Source organism: Larimichthys crocea, chromosome XXII (genome assembly GCF_000972845.2).
Source record: "Larimichthys crocea isolate SSNF chromosome XXII, L_crocea_2.0, whole genome shotgun sequence".
NCBI classification, from domain to species: Eukaryota; Metazoa; Chordata; class Actinopteri; family Sciaenidae; genus Larimichthys; species Larimichthys crocea.
The window spans coordinates 13037868-13065720 of record NC_040032.1 but is presented as its reverse complement, the minus strand read 5'-3'; the positions used below and the strand labels follow the sequence as shown (position 1 = coordinate 13065720).

The 27853-nt window shown below is 42.0% G+C and overlaps 1 protein-coding gene across 1 annotated transcript in view; it reads left to right on the top strand.

Moving 5' to 3' along the window:
- auts2a (activator of transcription and developmental regulator AUTS2 a) overlaps positions 1-27853 on the top strand; it is a 393464-nt gene that overhangs the window by 105815 nt on the left and 259796 nt on the right. Inside the window, exon 4 of the mRNA XM_027273301.1 lies at positions 5088-5831. Coding sequence (XP_027129102.1) covers positions 5544-5831 — 288 coding nt within the window. The 5' untranslated portion in view covers positions 5088-5543. The remainder of the gene's footprint in view (positions 1-5087; positions 5832-27853) is intronic.

Sequence of the window (27853 nt, the reverse complement as noted above, 5' to 3'; positions counted from 1 at the left end):
AATCTGATTCTCTAATTACCACCATCTGCTGTTTGAGTAAAAGGCTGAAAAGGAAAAGAGGGAGCGAAGAAGCGTTGCGTTCTGACTTGGCAATTAAAGATAAGTAAGCACGGTAACAGGAGACGTGCATTTTGTTTATTTCCAAGGTAACGCACGTTACAGCATGGTTGGCCTGTGATTGAGTTCTCCCGGGGGCTTCATCCTCAAATACCTGCACGTAAAACCTGCTTATCTGAACCTTTTGGTTCGCTGTGTTTTCTACTGCGTTTCAGAAAATATGCTTTCTTGTTCTACAGTTCCTTTTCTTCTAGTTTTTCGTCGCTGAAAATCACAGATAGGGGATCAGGGGATCATTATTATAGCTGCTCGGAAAAGCTACGTTTGGAAAGGACTAGCTTTGACCCTTTTATTGTGTTGAGAATTGGTCATCATTATTCAGAGTAGTTGATCTAATACCGGTGTTGCCCAAAATGTGTTAGAAACCATATATTCCTCTTGTTGCCAAAATACAGGTCCTATTTTCAGTTTATCCCACTTGTCTTGTGTGACAGTGAATGGAGCTGTGGAGGCAGAGAAAGTTTGGGCAAAGGTGTAATTAAAGCTGATTATGGTGAGGCAGAGGGGAGGGGAGGGCAGCACATTTGTCTTCCCTACCTAATGAGTGGAGGCCAGCAGAGCTGAATTAGCTGCCTCGCTGTCGTCCCTCCCGTGCAATGCCACTTTGTCACAAGGACGCTCCTCCTAGAAGATGAGATGGGGTCAAGTGCATGTGTATCCCCTGGCATTATTCTTACAGGCTGGCGGGGTCCTTGTTCCACAGGGCACTGGGAATTGAGGCACTTTAGCAAGCTCTGAGCCACACCACTCAGCCTCTGCATCATTAAACCAGGCTAAAAATACACGGCCCACCCGTGGTCCCCAGTTCGCAGAGGGACCAGTTCATTGCCACGCTGAAACAATCGCTGACTCCCGTTCATGAGAGGTGTGACACCGTCATTTTTCACTCCCTCTTTAAATCTGATCAGTGTTATGAGGCCATGGCAATACAGTAACACTATGCTCAACAAGCTGTTATTAAGTGCCCTTCTCTTTCGCCCACTAATTCATTTGATCATTATTGATACCACTGCTACCATAAAAATCCCTACCATTGTGCTCACACTGTTATTAATGCTCATCCCGTGGGCATTAAGGGACTTAGAAATCAATATGTGTAGGTGTAAAGCTGGAGTGACATGTGCTAACACGGCTACACTCAGCAATGATGACGAAGCCCAAACTGTGAAAACTACACATTTCCAGCTACGACTGATTAGTCTTAGAATTAAATTTATTCTCTCTCATTTTTGACACGTAAAATGTCAGAAAATAGTGACAAAAGGCTCAAGGTGACGTCTTCAAATAGTCCAGAATCAGTTTGAATGAATGTTCTTTTCTTCAACAACTTCTCCCAGTTAAAGTACCTTATTTTGTTACTCTACAGTAACAGACTGAACAACTTCTTGCGTTATGTGATCTCCTTTAAAGCGGGGCTTAACAGCTCCGCGGCCCGAGCTGCGAGCGCATTCGTTTCCCTCAAATTCATGCATGCATTGTATGGATTTTGAGGAAGTGCACTCTTACATAATCATGGTTTTTTTTTCTGTGAAATGGAAATCAATACAATAAACCCTGTGAATTCATGGTCACTTGTTGGCTCAAATGTGAAATGTTTAAATAACGTGTGTACAGCGAGACAGACATTTCAGCTACGTCTTCACACGTTCATATTCTGGTGCAATGCAATGGGCAATGCAACATCATGGTCCACAGGTGCGAGTAATTACAGTCTAATTAGATAGTCTGATTGAGAGGGTTGGATGAGTAAAGAGGGTCCGGCTTTGCAAGGTAAATCTTTTCTTCCAATGTCGAATGGAATGGAATATGCTTATTTATCGTTTCATTATTCATGGCCGCACATTCACATTCTCTGTTGGTGTTTGTTAAATGTGGAGGGTGGTGGGGGGGACAAAGGGGGTACGATGAGTTAGGTGGCCCCCGGGTGTCCCCGAGGCAAAAGCTTATAGTCCTTTCATGAGCCAAATGATAATCTGACACCTGAGCTGGCTGCATATATCTACAGAGGGAGAGACAGTCCAACATGTCGAACCCGAAGCAGTGAATGCATGTAAATTTTCATACTCACTTGTTGCCTTCTTCAACACAAATAATGACTCACCGGTTTATTGCAGCATCAGCATTTGTAGGCGTCACTGCCATACTTACTAATTTTTTTTTAATTCCCTGTTTGTTTCAGTAATTATGCAAATAAATGCATATTTTAACAGCTTTTCTGCTACAGCAGAGATTCATTAAGTAATAAGCAACCATTTCCATCGACAGATATGATTAACATGCACACATTTATCACTTCATACTTGCATTCACACATTTTTTATTTATTTATTTTTGGCCATAAAATAAAACGTCAAACAAAAACAACAACAACAAACAAACAAAAATAAAAAAGGCGTTTGAAATGATTCTCGGTGCGTAAACCGGATCCGTCTGGCTCACATTCCGCTGCGTCCCTCTCACTCACACCGTGTCTTTATTGGTAAAGTCGGAGCTTTTACCAAATGTCCAGAGACAGCACTATTTGCGCCGAGGAGGAAGCGTGCAGCCTGTAAAGCGGCACTGCGGCATCGCCGTATCACTGCGCCCCGGTCCCCCTTCTCCGGGATCCTGAAGCTCGGATCTAGGGGAGAGCAGGAGGAGATACCCTATGCTTTTTTTTTTCCTCCCTCCTTTGCGGGATTTATTTTGTCAGCTCCCCCAAACCTTCTTATGCTTTATCTTTTTACACTGACCGAAGGCCTGCAACTTGTCCGGACGGTCCCTCCCCACTCGCAAGGGTTTGCATTTCTTCGTTTTGCATGACGTGTCTTGGAGCAAAAAAAAAAAAAAAAAAAAGAAAAAGAGAGTGAGAGAGAGAGAGGCTTGCTTTTGTTGTGTGTGTGTGTGTGTGTGTGTGCGTGCGTGCGTATGTGTGTGTGCGTATCTTCCAGTGGAAAATGAAGCTTGGAGAGCCGGAGCAGGAGGCAGTGCCAGTCCGCTGCTGCTGCTGCTGTTGTGGGCTGGACTGGATTACAGAGCCTGAGATCTCTACTGACAGCACAAGGCAGACAAAAAGGGACTGTGAGCGAAGACAAGGGAAAGAGTCTTTTACTGAGCGAGGAAAAGCCAGGGCGAGCGCTACAATCCAGTTTTTCCTCCAATAAGCGATATTTGTGCAGTGCGCGCCCGTGTCATTAGATAAGTGCTGGCGCGGGGCATCAGGTTAAATGCATAGGTACAAAAACAAAACACAAAGATTCAGCAGCGTTATTATAGTAAAGGTGGATTTACCCTTTTTTTTGGATTAGGAGGCAGAACATCTGCATGGAAGGAATATTTCTGAAAGGTTGCAGCATAGTTAAATGTTGGCATGCTTGGATTGTTGGATTGTGCCTTTGTTATGTGTTTTCTTTCTTTGCAAATGGCTTTAATATTTCAAAACATTTGTGACTTTGCAGGGTGTGTAGCAGGGCATTGGGTGGTGGTGGTGGTGGGGGGGACTTCATGTATGCTGCAGGATCCAGATGAGCCCACAATAACATGACAACCTGTGTCCAAGGAGACAATGTAAAGTTGAAGATGGTGGTTGACTGTGACAGATTGGGTTTTTTTTTTTTTTTGGGGTTTGTGTGTGGTGATGCAGAAAAAGGTGTGATTCCCTCTGTGTGCGTCTGAAGGCTTGATTATTCAGGAGGGGGGAGCTTTTATATACGCCTGCAGTTTGTTGATCCAGTTTTTCTTTCCACATAGAATACCGTTTCTATGATGTAATGGGTGAGAATTGATATTCTGGACACATAGAGAAGCCATATGTGTGTTAGACTAGATTGCCAGAGTGACTTTAGTGGCTTTAGGCCTAGACTGTAGGCTATGCCTTGAGAATGATCCAGAATAAGACTGCAAGCTGTTGAATGTTGCATTGTGATATCATAAAGCAGCCAGATGCCTACAGTGTCAGACAGCGAAGGTATGCCCTGCTAAGATCTGTAGTGAAGTGCAGACTGAGATTTCAAAGGGGTCTCGACATTTGTCATGATTTCTTAACGCTGTGTGTAAAACCTCAAGGACATCTCCTCTGTTCAGTTAGACCTGCTTTCATTGGTGACAGAGAGAAATATTACTGTTTTTGATGTGTGGAATATTCATTCAATATTTGAATGAGCCGTTACGTCCAAGGTGGTATTCTGAAAGAACTGAATGGTGAATTGAAGTTGTCATGATGAATGTGTTAATTACCGGCCAGAATAGTTTTATTCAAGAAGAGCTTTCGAGTTACTGCTCTTTCTTTTTAGTGCATTTTAGTTTGTAGGTAGCTCAGAAGCCTTAAGGGTGTTACACTATGCATAATCAATAATACTTAATTTTCTAAGTACTCAATTGTGGATTACAGATTTCCTCTTTACGTTAACAAAGGTTTGTCATATAAAGGAATGCAATTAGCAAAAAAAGAAGTGGAAGGATAGATTGTACTGACCTAAATTTAACGTTTTAACGCTCATGCTTAAGAGCAGTGAGTTTAACCGATGTAGTGTACACAGTGTATGTATGCTACTCCAAATTTGCAGGTACTATGCCAAAAACAACAAGTTCCCGTCGAGAGGCTCAAGACACCAAAGTAGTCAAAGTAAAAAAAATTCTGGTCCATAATTAAAGAAATTGAATCATTAAAAAGACCGTTTAGCTTACAAGCTTGGCAAAAGCTTCAGAGACACCAGTAAAAGAGCGTTTACAACACATAATCATCTCATCTCAGGGCTTAATGACCTGGCAGTGATGAAAACACAGTAAGCTGAGCAGATGAGACTGTAGCCGCCCTAATAAAACATTCATCTTGCATTATGTGGAATGGCAGTAACCTTCTGTAGAGTACACAGCACCTTTTTGGAAAATGGCTCATTGACTAAATGCACAGTTGAACTTGCTGAGTGAACATGTTGCAAATGTGCGCTCTCTCTCTCTCTCCCCCCTCTCTCTCTGTCTTTATCTTGCAGGAAGGAGAGTTTGCTGACCTTGGGTAAGAGGAGCAGGTTCCCCGAAGAAGAAAGATGTGGCGTCACCTGCTCAACTCACCATGGCGGGACATGTTCACTGAGCAGATATTTGCTTTAACTTGAAAAGCTCTTCCTCTGGCGGAATTGACAGCTCGGTGATAACGTGTTTAATAGATCATTTTACACCACTGTCGTAGGATTTGATGGACTGCCTTTGGGGATCTTTGCTCGGAAACCTAGCTTGGTTCAGTGACTCAATGTGATTTTGAGTTCTTCTAAAAGGCTTCATCTGTTGGATATTACATGTTTACCTTGGATCTAATACATTGAAAACATTCGCTTGGATACTGTGAAGATTCTCTTCGGGGGGTGGTTTTCACAAAGAAAGGAGGTCAAGCAGTGCCAGTGTTTGGCCCTTGAAGAGTTTGATTCTCTATAAGAGGAGGGTTTACCTGGATGTTTCCCATGAAGGACATGGATGGCCCTCGATCTAGCGGCATCCGCAAGAAGAGGAAGTCAAGGTCAGTGAGGGATCGAGAGAGGAGATCAAATGGGATAAGGAACAACCATGTTAAGGGCTCCGTCTTTCGCTTCTCCTCTGACTCGGAACGGGAGGGCGGCAGGGAGCCCACCTCATCCCGCCCTCGACCTCCGCGAAGAAAGCGAAAGGAGTCTACTTCAGCTGAAGAGGACATCATCGATGGCTTCTCCATCACGGGGTTCGTGACCCTGGAGGCTCTGGAGGTGAGCGCTGAACCAAAACCGCCTTTCAAAACCTTGTGTATGTGTATAAGTTGCGTGAAAATCCAGCTGAAAAACACTGTGTCAAGAAAAAAAGTTTATTTTCGTGTGCCTTGCTGACTGGGTCGGTCCAGCGTTTTGGCTGGTGTGTATGCTGGAGTTGAACAGATGTACCTTTAAATGTAGTGCTGCAGCCAGAGATTACTATCTGTGTCACAGAGAGGCTGCTGTTGTTGTGTGTACCGCTCTGGATTTGTTTTCACAAGAGTTTTCCAGCAAAGCCTTAACACCAGATGAGGGATGTTCAGCTATGGGTGTAGTGGCTGTCGTGCCTTTGTACACTTTGGAGTGAAAAAGCAATTTGATCCATGTTACAGCAGTTTATTCAGAGTGGGAGTAATTTATTATGCACTGGCTATCCATTTTCCTTGGAATGCGAACTGGGCACAGGCTGCCTTCCAACAATATAGTTCTGAATTATGACTTACACAAGCAAGCATTTTATACACACAGCGCAACTGCTACATTTTTCTATAATGCTAACTTACAGATGGGTGACAAATAAGTGGGTGTTGGCCTTGCAGAGCAGCTTCACTGCCCCTTGGCAAAGATCTGCCAAGTTCTTGGAGCCATTCTTCCCTCATTTGGTGTTTTTTTTCGATGATGGTGGTGGAGAGTGCTGTCTAACACATCGGTCCAGGGTGCTCATTTGGTGTGATTCACATCGTTTTCCTTCTCTTTCCAGACTCTTACAGTGTCATCAAACCATTCAGGGCCTGCTTTGGCTTCTATGGAAGCTGCACCCTTTGTGTTTGTCCATGTCTCTGCTCGTTTTTTATTGATGTGTTTGTTGAATCGCGTATGTTCATTTCACAGGAATCATTGCCTGTCTACAAGTGTTAATTTATAGATATTTCAGCATACATTTCAGAGCTTTTAAGGAGTTTGTTTTTACTGATCTTGTCTCGGCGGGATGTGAAAGTAGTTTGTATCTTTACAAGGTCAGATTCTTGAGGGTGGGGAGGGGTGGGGGTGTTGCCTGAGATAACAGCCTGACTCGCACTTTCTAATATATGCGGTGTGATACCAATCTCTTGTTCACTGGTGTGACCCATCTCAAGGATAAGAACAGTAGCACTTGTCGTCGCTGTATCCCTTTGTTCAAAACTCAAGAGTATCTCACTGTCACATTTTTATCATTTTTTTTATTCAGAATGATTCTATTTCAAAAGTCGTCGCCTTGTTTTGTTTGACCTTCTTTCTGTTGTTCTTTCCATTGACGTTTTTTTTTTTTCCTTTTGTCAGGCTGCTGAACGGCAGCTATTCACAGTTTGAATGTCGAGTTAGATGACAAGTTAGAAATCAATGTGGGAAAGTTTGAAGTGAGTAACTCTCGGGTTTGCAAGGTCACTGTACGTGAAATGAGTAAGCTAAAAAGAGGTTTGTTTTTCATTGTTCAGCTCCGTTGTTTGCCTTTCCATTAACTTTTGACCATTTTCGTGTGTTGATCATAATCACCACAGTTTAAATCCAATAGACTGTTAAAATGAAATATAAACATCAAGAATATGATGTTTTATTTCTAGTCATAAAGTGGAAATGATTCTATTCCCTTAGAAAGCCTGACTGTAAAAGATTTACAGTGTTATGTACATTAGTTGATATTATTGCTACAACATTGTTTCAGCCTTTCACTGCAGTCAAGCGAACAAAAAAACGGACTAATAAATCAAAATATACTGCAGTATCAAACTACATTAAAATCAAATCCCAGTGATTTAAGAAAGTGCTTTTTTACCAAACAATCTTGTGACAAACCGGGTAACAGAACTGCACAGAGCTCGAGTGAGAGCAAGAGAAAAACAAATGATGCCTGTGCGAGTGCAAATGTGTAGAGCCAGGAGTGTTTTTGTGAGGATGTGACAGAACTCATTAATGCAGTATCATCTCACAGGAAAGTGAAGGGAGATGACAATATTGTATTGCATTACTTCTTACAGTTATGGGTCCCAAATGTAATGACAGCCTTAATAACTGAAGCTGTGTGTGGTGATTCATATTTCTGTACAAACACTCAAAGCAGGAGCTGGGCTATCACCAACTCCATTATGTTGCAGATAATAATAAAGATGTAGTGAGGTACCCCTCATGCTGCCTTGAGCTTGCCAACTTTTTGTCCAGATTCACATGGTACAAACTGTGCTTTATGCTTATTCTAATGATAATCTGCGGATGGTATCCTCGATTAAATGATTGTTTGGTCCATAACATGCCAGGAATTGGTGGAAAAAATGCCCATCACAAGTCCCCAAGTGCAAGGTAGTGTCTTTTAAATGTCTTGTTTCTGTCCAAAGCCAAAGATATTTAGTTTACAATTATATTAAACAGAGAAAAGCAGCAGTTTCCTGCATTGGAGAGGCTGTCGATTGATTTACTCACCAATAGATTCAACTCTAAAGAGAGCAGAATGGATTTACTGTTTATGAAGCTTTAAAACTGGCTAATAATAAATATGATATCAAACAGAGCTGTGAGACGCTAAAGTCCAGCTTGTGACTGAAAGTTCAGTGGGTCAAATGTCTGGATCAGCCTCGGAGATGTAAGAATGAGATCCCCCGAGGGAGCCACTTGACCCCCCACTTACTTTCATTATAGCTATTCAGAGGCCAACGATAAAAGATCTGTTTTAGTTGGCAGCTCTCTGATGCGACTGTGTTAAAAAAAAAATCCGGACTGAGGGTGAATCAGGAAGTTACAGCTAAAAATAAGAACAATTTGCCTGGTTAAATAAAGGTCAGATGTTAAATGTCCCCCTGAAATGCCTCGGAGATGATTACTGAAGAGCTTTTTAAACTGATTGCATCAGAACGACTTCTCACAGTGACACCCCTCCTGCTGAATCTTTCAGGATAGTGAACATCAATTATGGTTCACACTCTTCAGGGCTTTTCTTGCATCTCCCTGCCGCCATAGTTTAGTAACCTGATTTTTTATTTATGGAATACTTTGCCGCCATAGTTTAGTAACCTGATTTTTTATTTATGGAATACTTTTTAGCATCATTTTCACAACAAATCATACTCCACTCGTGTGTGAAATATTCGACTTTTTCTTTGCTGCACTACTTCACAACCCTTTCTCCGCCGTTTGTCTCTCTGTGTTCCTACCACAATGTTACAAGTTTCTATACGGTGTATATATGGAACTACGCACAAGCATATCACAGCAGGAGCGACTCTTTTTCTGTCTGGGTAAAGTTAAATTCTGATGAGGTCGGACCCCTGGAGGTATATGCTGGTGCTCTCCATCTGTCACCACAGTGTTGGAGCAACACTGCTCCCAGGCCTGCTTTTCATGTGCATGCTGATGGCTTAGCTTTGCATTTCTCTTTCGCAGTCTCTGGGCTGAAGCGTTTCACGACGAGGCTCTTGAGATACTCAAATAGTTTTTGGTAGATGTTCTACAACATATTGTTGCCTTGATTACTGAGCTGTTTGTTGGTGATACAGCATCCAGTGGACCGGCCCATGTTGGATGTCGGATAGGAAGTTTCTGCTGGAATGAAACTTGATCATCAGCTGGAAGCAAGTTAGAAATCGTAATGCTGCTCAGCTGTTCCCCCTTTTGATCAGCATCAGTCAGTCTTCACCTACAGCCAAATCCTAATGTGAAATGGTGATTACGTTTCCACTAATGCAGGATACAGGATGTGCTTCTAAAATACACACCGTGCAAGTTAATGATTGTGTAGCTGCAAAAAGCCAGTGAAATCTACCATTATGGTAGTTTCCAGGATCATGACTAAGAAAAGCTTTCTGTCCATGTATCACTTGAACTGTTAAGGTTTAACCAGAATAACTCTGTCATAAATAAGACTAATAATTCATACATGGATGGCATTGAATTGAAAATGTGAGCACAAAGCAAGGCTACATAATAACTGCCTAGCGGTGAATAAATAGATTGTGCTCTTTATGAGCATATGGTTGGTATTTTCTTCTTGTCAGACATAGTACAAGAAGTCAAGGTACAGCTCTGAGGCATTTCCATATTCTTTCATTGAGCAGAGAAAACTCTTATGTTTCCTCTGGGTGCATTCCTTGATAGCAGATTTAATGTATTGATGCAAAGCAGATATTTATTACGAGCTTATTAGTGTAGTCATTTCTACGATACCTAACGGACCACTGAACATTTGCCCACACGTTTTTCCATGTGTCACAATCCGAGCACAGTGTGCTCATTTTCCCCAAATCAAATGCTTTCACTTTAAATTGAGCAAGAAATTGCGAAAGACGTATTGAGGGGTGTTCATTCTTTGCACTGAGACCAGAGTACACGGCGACGGTGGCGGCAGTCCTTTTTGAAGGAGTTGGTTTGGAGACAGATTTTTATTGAGAGAGGGCCAAGCAGCAAACCTATTACAGCACTTGAAGAAATTGCTAAATTATTGAGTGCCTTCTCCTCTAAAACCTCTGCTGTGTTTCACCCATTTCACTTGAAAGGTGTCCCTAACCTCAGCCAGCCCCAACTGACCAGACTTGATTTAAAAATTGTTAATCTCTCTGCTCCGTTATTTCCTAATACGTAATAGCCTCTGATGTCTAATATCTTTCTACCATGCACACATGCATAGCTAAATTCTCCCTAACCTCCTGCACCTAATATAGGCTTGATCAGGCTCCTGTCCAATCACAGGCTTCCTTTCACTGCTGTTCAATATTGCGCCGAAAGGCTGGACTGACTCAGTGTTTTTTAACTCGCATAACAACACCTCATCTACTTGCTCAGCAGGTTAACAGCAGTCTATTACATGACTGACTGCCTGTGATAATACGATGAACAGCACAAAAGCAGCACTCTGTAAATTAGTACATTTGCAGTGTCTGTTCTGCTCTGATCTTGCATTTAAAGGTCTGGAAAGACTTCTTAATTCACAATGCCCCCACAGAACTCCTGCAGGTTTTGTTGTTCCTCTAAATAATTTACCTCACTAACTTAATTTGTTACACACCATAAAAACAGAAGAGAATAGATTCACCTAATGCACAGGCGGTGTACAGAATGGCACTGGGCACATCACTGCATAACACCACATATGGGCGAGACTGGGAGAGCAGCCTAGTATTGGGATAGACGTGCAGAGCTGACACAAGCAGTTTGGGGCCCGCAGTGTAGAAGGGTTCTTTCATTACTTAATACAATAATAAAGAAAATTAATAAACAGCAAAAATGTATATAGGATGTTTGAATCACTCAGCTGCAGGAGATTATCCTTTTCGAGGACATAGATCAATGTCATTTGACATTTTGAGATCAGTTTCATTAACTGTAATTATGTAAGTGGCTTCTGTTCAGTTAGTGGGGCGACTGAAGGATAGTGTTTCAGTTGGTAACTTAGATAATCAGCTAGTTGTTTAGTTGGTTGATCTGTCTGTTTCTCTGTATGTATACAACAGATCGCCAGATTATATTGGGTATGGTTCCCCAGAGGATGTGTCCTAATGATTTTGGTTGCCCCGTTTTCCCAAAGTACGGCTAAAAGGCCGCCGTGACACGGCATCTGTGTAGCTATATTCTGAAGAAAAAAAAGAGAGATAATTATCAATTACTTGAGTGTTGTTTTCCCTTAAAAATTTCCCTTTTTCTGCAGCCTGGAGAGGAAAAAAAGACCAAAGATATGTGCTCTTGTAATACATATTGCATCAGGTTGCACACTAGCACTGGATTTGACATGTCATGCCTAACTGCACCAAACAGCCGACTGCTAGCTGCTGACCACCTGAGAGCTCGGAGATAGTCAATGGATTACAAAGAGCGTTAATGCCTCTCACTGCAGGGTTTACACCACACTGACAAAAAGTCCATAAGAGGGATATGTATAAACCATGTGTCTGCTGGAGGAGAAATGTTTTATAAGAGCTGTGGAAAACCCTCTGCCTGTGCGATTCCTGCAGTTTACATTTCATTTCAGTGCCACTGATGCACCGCCAGGACCTTGTTGGGTCCAATTAAGTGACTATTTCTATTTATGATTTCTGCTCTGCCCAACGGTTATTTAATTTTAGGCACCAGCTTCACACCCATCTGTCAAACCCACACTGGCCTTGGAGATGTGACACATTCAAGTCGGAGCACGGTGGAGCATCATAGCTCATAGATTAAGTTGAGTCATCAGTGCATGTGGGTGGAGGGTGGAGGTGCTATGGAGTAAGGAGTTCAACAAAATGATAACGGGTTCATTGATAAGTTGTCAGACCTTCAAATAACAAATAATGGCGGGCTAATTAACGTCTGTTGACATTCAAAGTGGTGCGGGAGTTAAAGGACAGGTCTCCGGCCTTAGCCGAGAGGATCAACTGTGGTAATTATGTCAACAAAGGCTATTCCTCTCATAGGGCCAAATGAAGATGATGAATTGCAGTTTAACAGTCTGGCATTTTTTCTCGTGTGCTGTCCGTGGGATGATGCTGTTGGCTTGCCAGCATTTCAAAAACAATTGATTTTCTTTGGCACAGCCCTCAGAAGTCTGCCTGGAGGAGGACTTGTAAGTGCAGGCAGAGAAGAACACATTGATTGGTACTTCATTGTAAGAAAGAGGCTAATGTGAAATCAAATGTATTGACAGCTTGTTTCAAAAAGACCAGAAGAAAATGGCATTTCAAACAATTAAGACATAAATATCAAGCTGGGTTTTCTTAAAGCTTTGTTCTTGAGAGAATGCAGGTTGATGAACATAGACACCTTCGGAGAGAGCTTTTTTTTTTTTTTCCCCATTCATGACGGCTCCCCTTATGCCAGCCTGCCATGACAGATATTCCTGTCTAGTGAATAATACCACTTTTCCAGCCTTTTAATTAATTTTCCACCTTCCACATGTATTTATTCCAGTCTCTTGGCGGTAATGGCAGATATTCATTTAGCTGCATTTTGGAGGTGTCAGAGAGTGATGTATGGCATGCATTAATATGCTCTGACAGCCGGGTGACTGACATATTAATGAAATAAGCTGTCATCTTTGGATGCTAAAGAAACCTCCAGATTAGATAATCTGTTATTTTGGATTCTCACACGTGTGCAGTAACATTTAGATACTCGTCAACTTCGGTAATTATTATTCTTGCCAGCGTGCAGTTTATTTTAGAACGTGGAGTCTTTCATTGGGACATGAACTGAGTCAGGGCCCTGTTTAAAGGCTCATTGATCTCATACCCGTGTACATTCAGTATATTGGCTGTCTAATCGACCACTCAAGCAGCTAGTCTATTGTGGTTTGCCCCGGCCGCTCGCTGCTGATGGCGGATATTTTTTCGCCACAGATGCAGATTCATTTGTATATTTGTCTGCATTGCGGGTGCAAGTTACACGTTTTACAACGGAGCTATAATCTCTCTCAGCAGATATGTCATTTTGCTGCCCGGGTTGGTACTTTGACTGCTTTTCATCTGTCACCAACATGTGTCCAGGGTGATTGGACTGTAACTGCGCAGAGCAACAGGCCATAAAATCCAGGTGCAAATTCACCCATTTGAGATCTGATCACCCAAAGAGGGAGGCATTTACACCAGTGATGCGCGGGTCCATGTTTGATCGACCTGCACCGACCGACGTTTTAAACTAACCCCGCCCGAACTCAGACCGCAGCAAATAATTGTGAAATATTGTACCCAACCCGCTTCCTGACCCGCATTTTAAAAAGTAGTCTATACTTTCTCTACCTCCTGTAGAGCTCGTAGCATCTTCGCGCCAGTTATTCAGCCAATAAAGTCTGTGTATTTCACAGAAAATTTTGTCTACTACATAAATTACAAAACTTTACTCTACATCTTTATTTCAAACGACCCGACCGGCCGCGACCCGAATATCATTAAAAATATTGTTTGGTGACTCGTGATGGTCGCCCGCGGGCACCCGCTCAATTTGGATCAACCCGCGCATCACTGATTTACACATATTTAGGCACATATAGCGACAAGGAAAACAGAAATATAATATATATATAAAAACAAACAATAAAATATATAAAAAAACAGCAAAATGCACAGGCTCTGATTGATCTCACGGTGCGCGGTACAGCTCATAAGCACTTGAGTCACGTGCACCCAGCACTGACACCCTCATCTCACTTGTTGAGGGACAAACTGACACCGGTGCATTCATATGAACTCAGGCAAAGCAAATGGCTCGGCGGCTGGGGGGAAATGTGCAACGAGCAGCAACCGGTGTTTGGAGCTGACGTACGCACAAAAGGAATGGGACTGTGAGATGTGGGAGCGATGTGGGGGAATGATCAGTCTTAACACACACTCCTCCAAACTGTATCAACACGTTTTACAATGATATTCTTAGTTATTTTTTGCCACACTTTTGTAGCCACAGTGAACTGTGTTGACTTCTCACTGTGGGACGTGTTGAGAATCTGTGTGTTTTTTACAATGCCGTATTTAAAAAGTGCTTGAATCTCCGAGGCTGTTCATCTCCGAGAAGGATGCTATTTTTGTATTGAATTATTAAAATTTCAAGTATGTGCAAGAATGCTGCATGGAAATATGTTTTCGGAGTTTTTTGTAGTGCCTAAGGTTGTTTTTACTGCACGGACAGCTGGAGTAAACAGTTGAAATGTGTATTTTGCTGTACAATAGAGGATTTCTCTGAGGTCAGAAAGGAGCAATATATTTGTTTACGAGCAGCGTTTGTAAAGACTGAATGCTATTGTCACAGAGATTTATGAATGGCAACCAATACCAAAGAACGCCCATCAGCTTATGTCTACATTAACGGCTAATCTTCGGCTAATGGCACACCCGGAGTGGCTGAAGAACATTGGATTAATGTTTCCACCTCTTTACGACCTAAGTCTCCCTGACACTTGTTAATGTAGCACACAGCTCTGAAATGACATCGTTGTGTATCCTTATCCGAGTATTAGCACAGAGGCAAATCACATCCGCATCCTAATATAATTGACTTGCCACCGTTGAGAAAAACACATTTCCCTGGTCTGCGTTCCCCCCAACTGGCCGAGCCCAGGCCATTTTCTTTTCTGTCTCATCTTTATTTTTATTCTGTCAGGTTCCAGTGACAGATGTGTGTGTGTGTGTGTGTGTGTGTGTGGTGGGATAAATGTTTGCAAAGGCTGATTGTAAAATGCCATCTCTGAAGTAGAGCCGTGGCCGGAGTCACACTCTCTTTTGTGTGTAATGGCCCCCGTGATGATGCATTTGGACAGATTTTTTTTTTTTCTACTCGAGAAGAGACCCTTTTCATGCTTAACTGCACGGTGAATACTAATGCCGATGGTGCAGTTAGGAATGTGTTCGTATGCGTGTGTGTCTTTGCACCACAGGGCCTGTGGACTTTAGGACGCAGCCCTGTTGAGATCTCTACCTGCAGCTTTGAAACCTTTGATCCCCCCTCTCTTCTCTGATCCTTCTTTCAAATCGAGCCAACCTACCACTGTTTCCATTTCCATCTGCCTCCATTCCTGCACTCTCAGATAAGCTGTGCTTGATAACTGCACTTTCTTGAACAATTATTTACACGAGACTGAATGCCAAACTCTATAATCCATATTCGCACGCTTTTTTGCAATATTTAGAAAACTGGCACATGTTATAGCAGCTCATACCAAATTTGCTTTGCTCACAGCACCTTGGTTTGGCTCGGCTCTGTAGCTCAGGATGTAGTTACATCGTTTCCAGGTCAAATGGTATTGAAATACTAATTAAAGGCTCCGTGGCTGTGTCTCAGCATGATGTCATCCCCTAGCCTTCGCCTGTGGAACCAACTGCTCTAGATGCTCGGTAGGAGGGTTTGTGTGGACTGCGGCCGCTTTTGATGAGAGTCACTCAGGTCCTTTTTAGATGTAGTTTTTTTCAGTTAGCCGCGTTATGTTCTCATTCAGCATCCACTGTGAAAATGGTTTTGAGCCATCCACTTGATCACTTTTGAAGCAGGTTGAAACATTTGGCCTTGGGAGGTGGCATTTGATGTTTTACCCAATGGGAGTCTACACATATATTAAAACTAGAACCTGTTTAATACAACCTTTTTAGTTTAGCATTATCCCCAGAGTCCTGTCACATAAAGCACAGCTAATGTGAGTTATTTCAAACTGGATGATATTTCGCACTATTTATACAAAGCAGCACTCAAGGACTTTATCACATTTTATCCATTTATCCGATACATTAAGCGTTTTTACCATTTATCTATTTACTTTTAATGAACTTTAGCCTTTTTTTCCATCACATTTATTAACTGTGTAACCTTTCTGCTCATTCTCTAACTAATTTTCACTCTCTCTCGCAGCACAGCAGTGTTCAGGTGTTACAGGTGACTGAATATGTGGATATTATTTTTCTGAGAATGTAATGTTCTATCTTTTCAAAGTAATTTAGTTGCTTTGCAAAACAATCTTTCCACGACTGAAGTATCCTGTGGGGTGCAAGTACATGAATATCTGTTGTGCAATAAATGTGTTTAAGTTTGCACAGTCCTAATGAATTTAATATAACTATGTACATGGGAAGTCATCTAAAGATGTATAGAGCCATATAAACATGAATACGTAGTTGATTTTATCTGCAGTGATATCCAATGCACCGATCTAGATATGCATGTAAACGGCCTACAACAGCTTCAGTTGCTACCTATGAAATGCATTTGCTATGATGGAGCATGAAGGCACAGGCTTTACCTAGTTTTAACGTTTACATGGATGGAATATTAAGCATGAAAGTCTGTGGCTTAGCAGGAAGAAGCGAGGATGACAGTAATACTGCATTTGAAAGGCATGAATCCTTTGACAAATGCTCTTCCTGGGAATTCCTGACAAGGTTTTGGTGAGTAGCGAAGGGGGAGCTGCGAGTGCATGTCTGCCTCGAGCTGTGTGTGTTTATGTTGAGCATGTGCGAGTGTGAAAATGCTTGTAGCTAATGGGTTAGGCCTGTCATTCACCACCTTGTTATTCTGCATATGGGATAGTTACTATTTATGTCATCAATAAGGACGAATCCCTAAATGCTGTATGCTCGCTGCCAGGGTGAATAATACATCAGCATTTTTACGTTCTGGCCCTGGCTATTGGTTTAATTGATGCATGGAGCAGAGGCAAAGTGTGTGTGTGTATTTTTTATATGTTTGAAGATGATTTAGATCAACCTCTAAAAGCAAAAGCATTTTTTTTTACATTGCCAAACATACTTCTCAGTCTCATATAAAGCTGTAAGTCTTTAAATAACAAAGTGTGCAGATTCTCCTTATGTAACACATTAGCACGTAAAGGACAAATCTTTGATCCATCCACCTGCGATTATGTACACACTTCACCTCTGTGGAGGTTAAGCACTTAAGCACAGGAGCTGATGTTTACCTCTTAATGCTCTAGCCCACAGTGTGTTACCAACAATGTCACTCAATGCACCACTGCACCGGTTGACAGCGCTGTCATCAAAATGATGTAAAAAAAAAAAAAAAAAGCATGAGTTTGAAGGTGACAGGTTTGACTGAGTAATGTCAACGGTGATGAATCAATTCTTGGTTTCTGTTCAAAGCAAAATGATTTCAGACTTTATTGTGCTGGTGAATGAAATGACATTATTAATGTTTTCAGTAACTGGACTCTGGTTAGTTAGCGTGAAGAAGCAACACTCATACCAATCATGTAGTATGTGTGCTTATCTAAAATACAACTAAAATATCAATTCACTTAATTAAATTAAATGGCCCCATTCTGTTAAAATGTCAATGTTTATTTAATTTATTAATCAAAAAACCAATTTAGTGGATGGGCTGATTGACCACACCATAAAAATGCTTATTGTGAGGATCCCACTTTTGATTATTAGGTAATCACTCGGTGAGGTTAACATACTGAGCTCTATCGGGGAGTTTGGTTTGCTGTGATGCGATCATTGTGTAAAAGAAAGACTGTGTTAGAAAGATGAAAAACATACATCATGGTGTGTGTGAAAGAAAAAATCTGACAATTGTGTGCATGTGTGTGTGTGTGTAAAGTGTGTGTGCAGCGGGGCAACTACGCTCCAGAAAGCCAGATGGATCCAGAGCTGTCTACCCCAAATGAATACATCGCCTTGTATTGTTTTCAGTAAGTGCTATTCGGCTCATGTGCCTTCTGCTGCAGGGAAAAAAAGAATAGAGAGCCAGATCCCACAACATCACATCCACAAACCACACATCTTAAGAAAAAAAAGCCACCATGGAAGCGTTTCCCTAACGAGGACTTTGCTTATGATTTCACTACAAGAAAACAAGACTTGTTTGCTGGTGTAATCTCCCACAAAAGACACGAGCAGATTTGCATTCTGTACATTAGTTATCATCTGACAGCTGTTCTTAATAGACGCACCTGCTCTCCGTGTTGTTTGTAGTGTGCGCCGTGGATGATGTTCTCGCTTTATTGACAATATTCTTTGACATCTTTTCGTGCTCCCGTGGCTGCAGCTCGATATTTAATATGTATCACATTCCGTGTTTTTTCAGTGATCACAAAAGCATTTCAACAACTCAGAACAACATTTTGACACTTGTTTTCTTACGATCGGAGAATGATTGTTTTGTATGACAGCTTGTAAAATTGATATCATTAAATAATGCTGAGATTGTAATGAACAAAGAAAACCAATCCAGCTTTTTTAATATGAGAGAAAAGAAAAATCAACATTTAGTTATGTTTAAAAAAACAAAAACAAAAAAAACATTGTTTCATTTCTCAAGACTGAAAATTGATACAAGCATGGCTTTGGAATTAGCATGATTGTTATGAGCAGCAGTGTGCTCCTGGCAAAAATGGAAATGTTTATGCGCAACTAGATAAGCTCGGGCTAATTAGTAAACATGAAAAAGCATCCAGCCAATTCAATAATGTTTCCCAGACTGTGAGAACATTTGATGAAAGCATAATATTGTAGGTGAAAGTTGGTGCGTCTAGCAGGGTCTGTCCTCTGCTGCGCTGCTTTGTAACATCCCAACACTTCATTACGTCATTACAGGTCAGAGTGGCAGGGCTATCGACGGACTGCCTCTATGACCCCTCAGGGCTCAAGTGTATCACTCACCTGAACGCGTGTGTGTTCATCTGTATAGCTTCAGTCCCGTGGTGGTGTGTGTGTTTTGTTTTTTCCATTTAACGTGTGCTGCAGTTTTGTAAATGTGAGGTTTACACTGAGACAAAAGGTGCTCTTATGTAAATGCCAGCATGGTCTTTGTTGATTTAGCACATCGCAGGGTGTGCATGAAGCATTTACAACACACACACATGCTGGCACCCATTAGCAAACACAGACACACACACACACACACACACACACGCACTCTCAAGCAAGGCAGGGTTTTAGGATGGATTTAGTTTTGCCAGCTAATAGCAGGGTATCAGTTGTACTGTACAAGCAGTGAGTGGAAGCAGCCCGTAGGCTATCCACACAGGCCTTATCGCTCAGCAAGCAGACCCCATGATAAGGTATTATGTTTTTCACAATAGTCTGCTGTGTTTTCTCCTGTTTGTGCAGTTTCCCCATAGTGCATGCTGTAATAACCCAAGGCTGCCAATTACACAGGCTGAGTGTGTTCGCGGCGCTGGAGCCTCTTTCGTCATATCCATCGGATTTGAAATGCTGGTGGTGATTCAGTAGTTCAGAATGACAGTGAGTGATTTCCACAAGCCTGAGCGTCGAGGCCGACACTGGTTTTCATTTACAAGATTTCCACCCTGTGTGAATTTAAGGGCAAACTTATCCTGCAGCCTCTTCATTTATCTGCTCTGCAGGATCATTCCTGCTTGAACTATCTGATCCTCTCCGTATATATCAGAAGGCAGTTGTCTCCTGTGCCATATCCATCTCTTGTCATTCAGATGCATGAGGAGGACTTTGACAGCTCCTTGAAGAATCTGATGACGAGAAAAAAAAAATCTGAATATTGCAATTCTTTTCACAGTGGATTGTTAGAAGGATAATTAGATGTTTTCCACTGTATTAAGACACAAGTCAAAAGACTGCAGACTGAGCTCGTGACTGTTTTTATCCAAACTATATGCAAATGAGTCATTATAGCTGCAGCTCACAATTCTTTTATATCGATTAAACCGCAGATTACTTTCTTGATTAGTCGTTTTCTCTAGCCGGTGTCAGAAAGTGAAAAATGGCTACCTCATCTTTCTAAACCCAGGGTGCTATTTTCAGATGCAGTCCAAATCATCTGCAGAAATTAATTTCCAATGACAAAAAACAGCAAAAAAAACAGGAAACCCTAACGATGGAGGAGCTGGAGCCAGAGAATAATTATCAGTTTTGCCCGAAAGGTGATTTATCGACTATCAGAATAACAATCTGCGATTGCTACTCTCCAGTCGCACTGTGTGAATTGTGTTTTTTTCGTTTTGTCTGTTTCACTTTCGAGGTGCATAATGTTGCCCGCTTCCATTTTCAGCTCTGAGCTGAAACAATCAGCTCTCTGTATGGCAGGCTACCGCCGCTGAAGATTGGCTTACAGAAATATGTTGTCACTGTTGTTGTTATGTGAGGCAGCAAAACAATCTGCACTGCAGAGACTCACACATCAGTCTGTCAGCGGTGTCCTTTACATACCGAAGCTTATCGTCTGCTCGGATGATGAAGTTATTCACATGACATTTCACAACTTGCAGCACTCCTGGCTTCTCCCTTGATTAGCCGGCGTGGATTATTGAGACAGAAAAACGTCAACACAACATTAATAAGGGTAATTTAATACAGCTGAGAAAATGTTACGATGGTTAGGAGCTGGCACTTGATTGTAAGTGATGTTACATATTAAAATAAAGCATACTTATCAACTGCAGTCCCAGAGAGCTGTGATCATATTCAGATATGTGAAAGTTTAGAAATGTTTTTCAGTGGAAAGAGTTTTTCAGACACGCTTGTGATTTGTTGGCTGTCATTCTTTCACCGCTGTCAACATGCGACAAAACATCAGGTAAACGGATCAGTCCGTTCTGGCTCCTGTGTCGTTTTAAGCTATTAATCCAAGCCTGTCTTTATGCTTGAGCCTTACTTGATTTATCAGTTAGGCAGAGCTGCCTGCAGCCCCAAGTACAACATAATTTTTCGTTGTTGTGCGCACATCTTCACAATCTTTGGTCAAGTGGAAACTAGAAATGTCTGGTTTGCTGCCACTTCCAAACTTCGACTCCTGTCTGTACATAACTCAGTATGTCACAAGTATTTCTGAATATTTTCCACTCGAGGTTTCCTGCAAGCGTCATATTTATGGCCGACATGCCTTAATGTTAAATATTTGACATCTTTTAAAAAAAAACATATGCTTAATCTGTGTCCTTGTAACCTCATGTTCGTTACCGAGTGGAAAGTGTTTGGTTCCGTGCCCTCGAGGCACTTGACATTAGATAAGGCAGCTGGCACAGCTCCATATGCAGTGAAAGTGATTTACTGCTGGGTCTGCAGCCTGTAAAAGATTCACAGTAGAGCACATATACAGAGCACAGTGTCGGCATAAATGCACCGCCGCTCATAGCATCTCCCGCGGTCTGTACATTAGAATACAGTGTCACAGCGGAGTGCCTTTCTCTGTGGTGGCCCTGTTCTCAGTGCTGCACAAATGGCCTTGTAACTGCAGCACTGGGAACGAGAGGATTGGGGTAAGGAGGTTTTTTTGGTGGCGGCGGTGGTCGTGGTGGTGGGGGTTCCTGCTTGTCAACAGTTTCTCAGTGTCTGCGGGGTCGTCGTCATCCAGACTCTCCCACAGGGCTCAGGCTTCAGCTCGGCACTGGAGACTCGTGCTTGTCTATCTTCGCGGCTGTCTGTCTCGCTGCTCCTCTGAGCCGCCTCCTCCCCCAAGAGGTACCGCTGTGAAATGAAGCATTGATTGCCCCTGTGCAGACGGAGCATAATACATAATGATATTGCTTCTGCAGCCCCCTCCCCACCTCACTCTTTCAAAGGTTAGACAAAGTAATAAAGGCTATTTGGCCAATATTAGGTCTTTTAGATTACTTTTGAAAACATTTGGATTCCTTGATTAGATCCAATCTTCAGTCTATCCTCAAACTTTTTTCCCAGATGGCCACCAGACACACTTATGAGCAAACCAATGCAAAACAATGGCTTTGCACCAGGAATGGCTGTGATTGGCTGGCAGCAACTGCAGTGCACCCTTTCCTGTGGCCCCAGTAAACTATACCGTGCTTTAGCTACGCTGTGATGTGCCAGACCATGGTTATATGCATTTGCATGGCAAGGGATAACTTTACTGACCAAGAATATTATATGTGGTGAACCCTGCGGTGGTGTGCTGATTGACCAAAATGGGAAGAAAAAGCTGCAGGAAAGAAGGAAACTAAGGGCCCCCACATCCAGCCTCCTGCTCGGGCTGTCTCCATTCAGCTCTGCTCTGCTCTATTAGTTCCATTACTGATTAGAAAACTGCTGCTGCTGCTAATAAATTATTGAACATCTCTGTTTCCCGGTGTAGTTTTGACCTCAGGCAAGCATTAATAGATATTCAACCTGATGGAGGTTTGTGAAATGTGAGTCACTGTTGTTTCTGCACAGAACTGCTAACTCACCATCACTATTGGAAATCAGACTTGATTCGGCGACTTTCATACATTTTCATTTCTTCTTTTCTGACAAATCTTTTGTCACCTGAGTGGCCTGTTTTTATGCTTAGATTTCATGTGATTAAAAAAGTGGTTGCTCTGTTTTACGAGGGGAGGAAATGATGAATCGTGCTCTTAATTTAAAAAGAACTTTGTAGCACCATTAGCCATTATCAGGATTAATTGGCCGTTTCTGTTTTTATAAGAGTTGCAATTTCTTTTTTTTTAGCATGTAATGAACTGTGAACAGTTGCCATTTGTGTTTTGTGTGGATAGTACCATCCAACAAGATAATGATCTTAATCATTGTATTTGAATCAAATTGTTCGTACAGTTCCATTTGCTATTCTGTTCATTAGAAGAGATTAACAGTTTGCTGTGGCATGCCGCTGAACGCCAGCCAACAATTTGGTTAAACAGCTCGCTTCAGAGTGGTCCAGTGAGAGGGAATATAGCTCCCCAGAACTTGTCTCGAAATTTGTTAATGATATGCACTGTGGAAAGAAACACACACACACACCTCCACAGACAGCTAACACTCGCATGGAGTTTATTGCACGCCAAGTAAACAGTTAGATATGAAAGTTTAAATATAACAGCTCATTCTTATTAACCACAGCAAAGCAAGATGTAGAATCTGTTTTGACATTAACTCGCGTCTTTCACGTCTGCACAGACTGTACTGGAGAATTCTTTTCTCCACCCGTCTTTGTTTAGTCGTTTAGTGCTTCGGTTTAGTTGTTTTACACTCTGTAGGACAAAGCCAAGTCACAGGCTGTCAGTAATTAAATCCTATAGTGCTAATTCTATTGAAGCTACTGATTGAGACTCATGTTTGAACGCCGGCAGAGGCCGAAAGACAAAGAGTCTTATTTTGGGTAGAGACAAAACGACTGTAGATACAGGCTGGGATCAAAACCTGCCTGTTCAGCAAACACAGACAGTGTCAGGGGACGTGGTGTAAAAATGAAGCGCACCCCGGGCTTTGTGAAGGACCATCCAAAGGTGACAGAACAGATATGCACAGTATGAGGATTTTAGTGGAAGCCGTGTAAATTTGGCCTTTTTATATAATTCGCCTGCCTTGATTAGAAACTTCCAAAAAGTAAAATTCAGCGTTTGTTTCCTCTCCGCCATCCAAAACCGGCGCGCAGCACGTCTAAAGGCAACAATCAGAGGAAGTGGCAGGTTATGCCTAACTGTAAATCCAACATTTAATTCATTCCACTTCACAGCCGCGATGCAGGTGTGCTGCTGTCGCACTTCCGTCCTTCTGCTAACGAAATGAATCAGTTTTTGGCCAGCAGATGCACTTGTGCTGTGATTCATAAAACCAGAGCTCAGTTAAAGCGACATATCATTTGGAACGGTTTGAGTTTTCCACACAGCTCCACAGAGGTAGGAGGCTGATGATTAATTGTTCCCACAGAAAGCAAAAAAAAATGGGCTGAAATTGTCTATCATCAGATTTAATATGATACATGTCTGCTCCAGCTAACTCCGAGACAGTATTGTCATCATCGGAGGAAGTAAACAAAAGGCTTTGCTCGTGTGCAAATCATCCTCACGTCGCCGCTCTGCAGCGTGAGTGTGCGTGATTGGAGGAAGTTCAGGTTCCGAGCTGTGGCTACAGCAGCCGGGTGACTACAGCAATGAAAGTCAGCCATGCTTATCCAGAGGCTGTGTAGCAGCAGCGTGATGATTTGAAGCATTATATTGAAGTTTTATAACTCTGACCCACAGAAGTCGGGACTCGAGTGAAGTAGTTGTTGAGCAAGGTTTTCTTTTCCTCCCGAGCATTTCGCTGCGACCACATCATACTTCTGGTTTTTGGGTGCATGAAAGGGCTGGTGGAAACGGTTGGGAGAAGTGCTAAGAAAACAATCTGGTAAAGCCTTAAATGAGCATAGCCATCATTACTGTGTCATTATTCTCTTCTGCTGTCATCTCTCAGCCAAAGCCAGTGATATGTTATGATCTTTTTGGAGCTGTTGTTAGGTCTGGAAGCGAGCAGGGAAAACACTTAGCAGGGTTAGTTTCATTATAGAGGAAAGCGAGTCTAGAAAAGTGTGAAGAGGTGCAAACACTAAAAGACTTTTAAAATTTGATGATGAAGAGAGCTGGTTTCAAACCAGTGTTGTTTCTGGGGCATCCCAGTGGCTTGGAAGGATTCGCTGCACGCTCAGCAGCCTTAATATTACAGGTTCAGATCTGGCTGTCGGTGCGTATGGTGAGTTATCTGCTCTGTCGTCTTTTACTCTCTCCACTGCGTTGTGTCCGGCCAATTAAAAATGCATTTAAAACGCAATTTAACGAAACAGCTTCCAACACCGACTGTCCTCTCTAAGTTTATCTCAGACAAACATACCTCTCGAGCGAAAAAGGGCAGACTCGGTTTCAGACTGAAGCCCCTTTGTCTGCTTGGCAAGCTCGATAACTATCACACTACATGAACTAGCAAGCATTGAGTCACCCTCACCCTCCTCTTTGTCTGAAACTTAAGCCTCTTGTCCCGATGTCAACTGAGACTAAGGTTTGTACATTTGCATGCTGATTAGGACTGGGAGTGACTGAGAGTGTGTGTGTGTGTGCGTATTTGTGTATAGAGCGGGATTGTAATTGAGTGTTGGCCAGATTTAAAGCCCCACTGAGCAATTAGTTCAGCACCGAGTGGTGCTGTTAGACAATTTTCATTAGCTGTCAAGGAATTCAGCGAGTAAGTAAGATCAGAAAACTTGTTTTTATATAAAGCGACAGTCAATTATAAAAGTAAAAGAACGCAGAGTCGATGCAAACCTGGAAACACTTTGCCACGTCACTGTTGGAAATGTACAAAACAGGAAATGTTAGTGCAGATCCGATGACTGTGATCTGATACAAGAGCATATTAAAGGAAATGTCAAAGCTTGATGAGCTGCAGAGGCTTCCACCTCACTTGCCCTTGACTTTTACATTTACACTTTACTGCGTGTGTGTGTGTGTGTCTTTGTTAGCGTGATCCAGGCGGTCGTATATGTTGAATTAGCTGGAGCTGCTTTCTCAAGTGGCTTTTATGAGACGGGCTCAGGCTGATTTTAGTCCGTCTCTGGATGTGATTATAACAGTGGATGGACCTTGTAGAGGAGAGCTTACTGATGTAGTCACACTTAGGAGAAGTAAAGCTTACATATGTGAGAGTCCGATGCATTCACACCTTTTTCAAAATCTGGCTAGACTTCGTTTCAAACGGCCTCCAGGGTGGATTGAAGAGATTTCAGTCTTCAGTTCTTCTTGGATGCATTTACACTTATCTTTTAGGAGATGTGATAGCTATCCGATCTTCCCAAGATACATGAAGTAAGTCATTTTTAATGGGATATATTTTAAACAAGGGACAAAGTAATGCAATCAACCATAAGGTATATTTGATCCAGACACTCTAATGCAGCCACGTCACAGTCTCAACCCACCACCGGTATCCATAACTAGTGTTTATTTTTGCAAGTCACTACAGCATCCACCAGTGTTCTTATTAAAAACTAACACCAGATCTGACCCAGTATGTTTAATCTTTCATCGTGTATTTTCTGTTTCTTCCTATATCTACGGTACACTTAATATTCTTTCTCCGCTCTCAGCTCCAGACGCATACCTGATTTTGTCTTCACCAGCAATTTCCAAGCAATGCCGAGTTCACTGGGGAGAAGACCGGTGGAACATTATGTAATTCTTAGAGTCACGAAGAGTTCCCAGCTACGCAAATGAGTATAGAATGAAGGTTATGTTGTCTTTTAAGTTTCTTATCTGTCGGCGACTGATAAAAGCACGAATTGCAAGATACGAAGAAAATCAATATGACCACAAAAAAACGCTGCAAAACAAGGACCCAAACTCTGGGAATGCTTTATAGATCTGTCTGCTGCTTACAGCTTAACAGAACCTCGAATCACTTTAGAATGGTTTCTACCTTACCGAACATGATTTGGTCTTTCACTCACTCACTCACTGAAATGTGATTTTCTTTCAAATAGACAGAGAGATGACATTTATGAGCTCACAATAGTTTTAAGGCTTCTTGGACCATAATTTACAATGAGAAATTTTAGACTGGAGTCATTTCTGTAGTATATATATATTTACACCAATATTAAGATAATGTGTCGCAGGTAAAAGACAAAAATTACCGGCGAGAATTAAGTCCAAAATGATCCATGTGCTTTTCCATCTCAGTTCGTACTGAAATCCACAACACTTTGCTCCAGTATTCAGCTCTCACTGCAGCATTAAGTACAGAGAGAGCAAAGTGGCGGTGAGTGACATGAGAAGTGTTTTTCATATTTGAAGAGTCTTATTGAAAGAGAACTCCTGAATGATTATGCTTAGCAGGGCTTTGCGTGAGAGGGGTGCGCTGCACAGACTTGTCACTCCGCAGGCAAGCTGAGAGGATCAATTCTTCGCAGAGATTTTGAAACGGATCAAAGAAACTCCCCTTTTTTTCCAAACCATACATTCGTTTACAGGACACGTCGCGAGCCATCGCCAGACACCGACATCGACTAAAAAAAAAAAAGCCTTTTTCTTTTTGCAGGTTGTTTATGTCTATCTGTCTCTCTCCGGCTGCCTTGTACAGCTCTATATGTATGTACGCACTTTTGTTGATGCTGTGTGAATGTCAAATCCAGCAAAGCTGCAGCCTGAAAGCCGGAGTTGTTGAATGTGCTTCTTGTCATCGCCTGGTCTTTCATCTCTTGGTGTCAAGAAAGAGCTGCTTTGCAAGGGAAATTGGGTTTTGGCAGACAGATCTGTAAAATATAATCAGAGATGCCAGAGTTGGAACTAGTTAGTTTGCCTGCAGTCTGCCAGCCCACATTCTGTATGCTGTCACCATCATAAATATTTTGTATGCCTCTCACAATATTGAAGAAAGCAGAAGAAATACAGCGCCGCTGCCTATTGTCGTTTGGAGTGCTGAGTGCATTAAAGCACAAATTACTACATGCTGCAACATCATTATGTTATACTAAATTAGCTTTAAAGGAGACTGTGCAGAGGTTCGTGGAGGTGCTGGTTTGACAAGTGTAATGGTTTTAGATGTAATTGAATCAGTATAAAGCAGTAAGCAGCGAACTGAAATACTCCAGAATTGATTTCAGGGTTATTACATCTGTTGGAAACACAGTTTTAAAGAGGCTCAGATCTAGTTTCCTGGACTTTGCTATATCTTTAAACAATCTGCTGCAGAGAGCCCGGATCATGATTTAGCCTCTATTGCTGCTTCTTGGGAAGGCTAATGCTAGTTCATACGGGTTAATGCCTTCATACACCAAACCTCTTGAGACTCTACCGGTGTAATGATGTAGCCTACTCGAGGACTGTGCAGCCTCTGTATTAAATTAGCTCAATGGTCTCTGGGAAAGTGAAAAATCCTGCC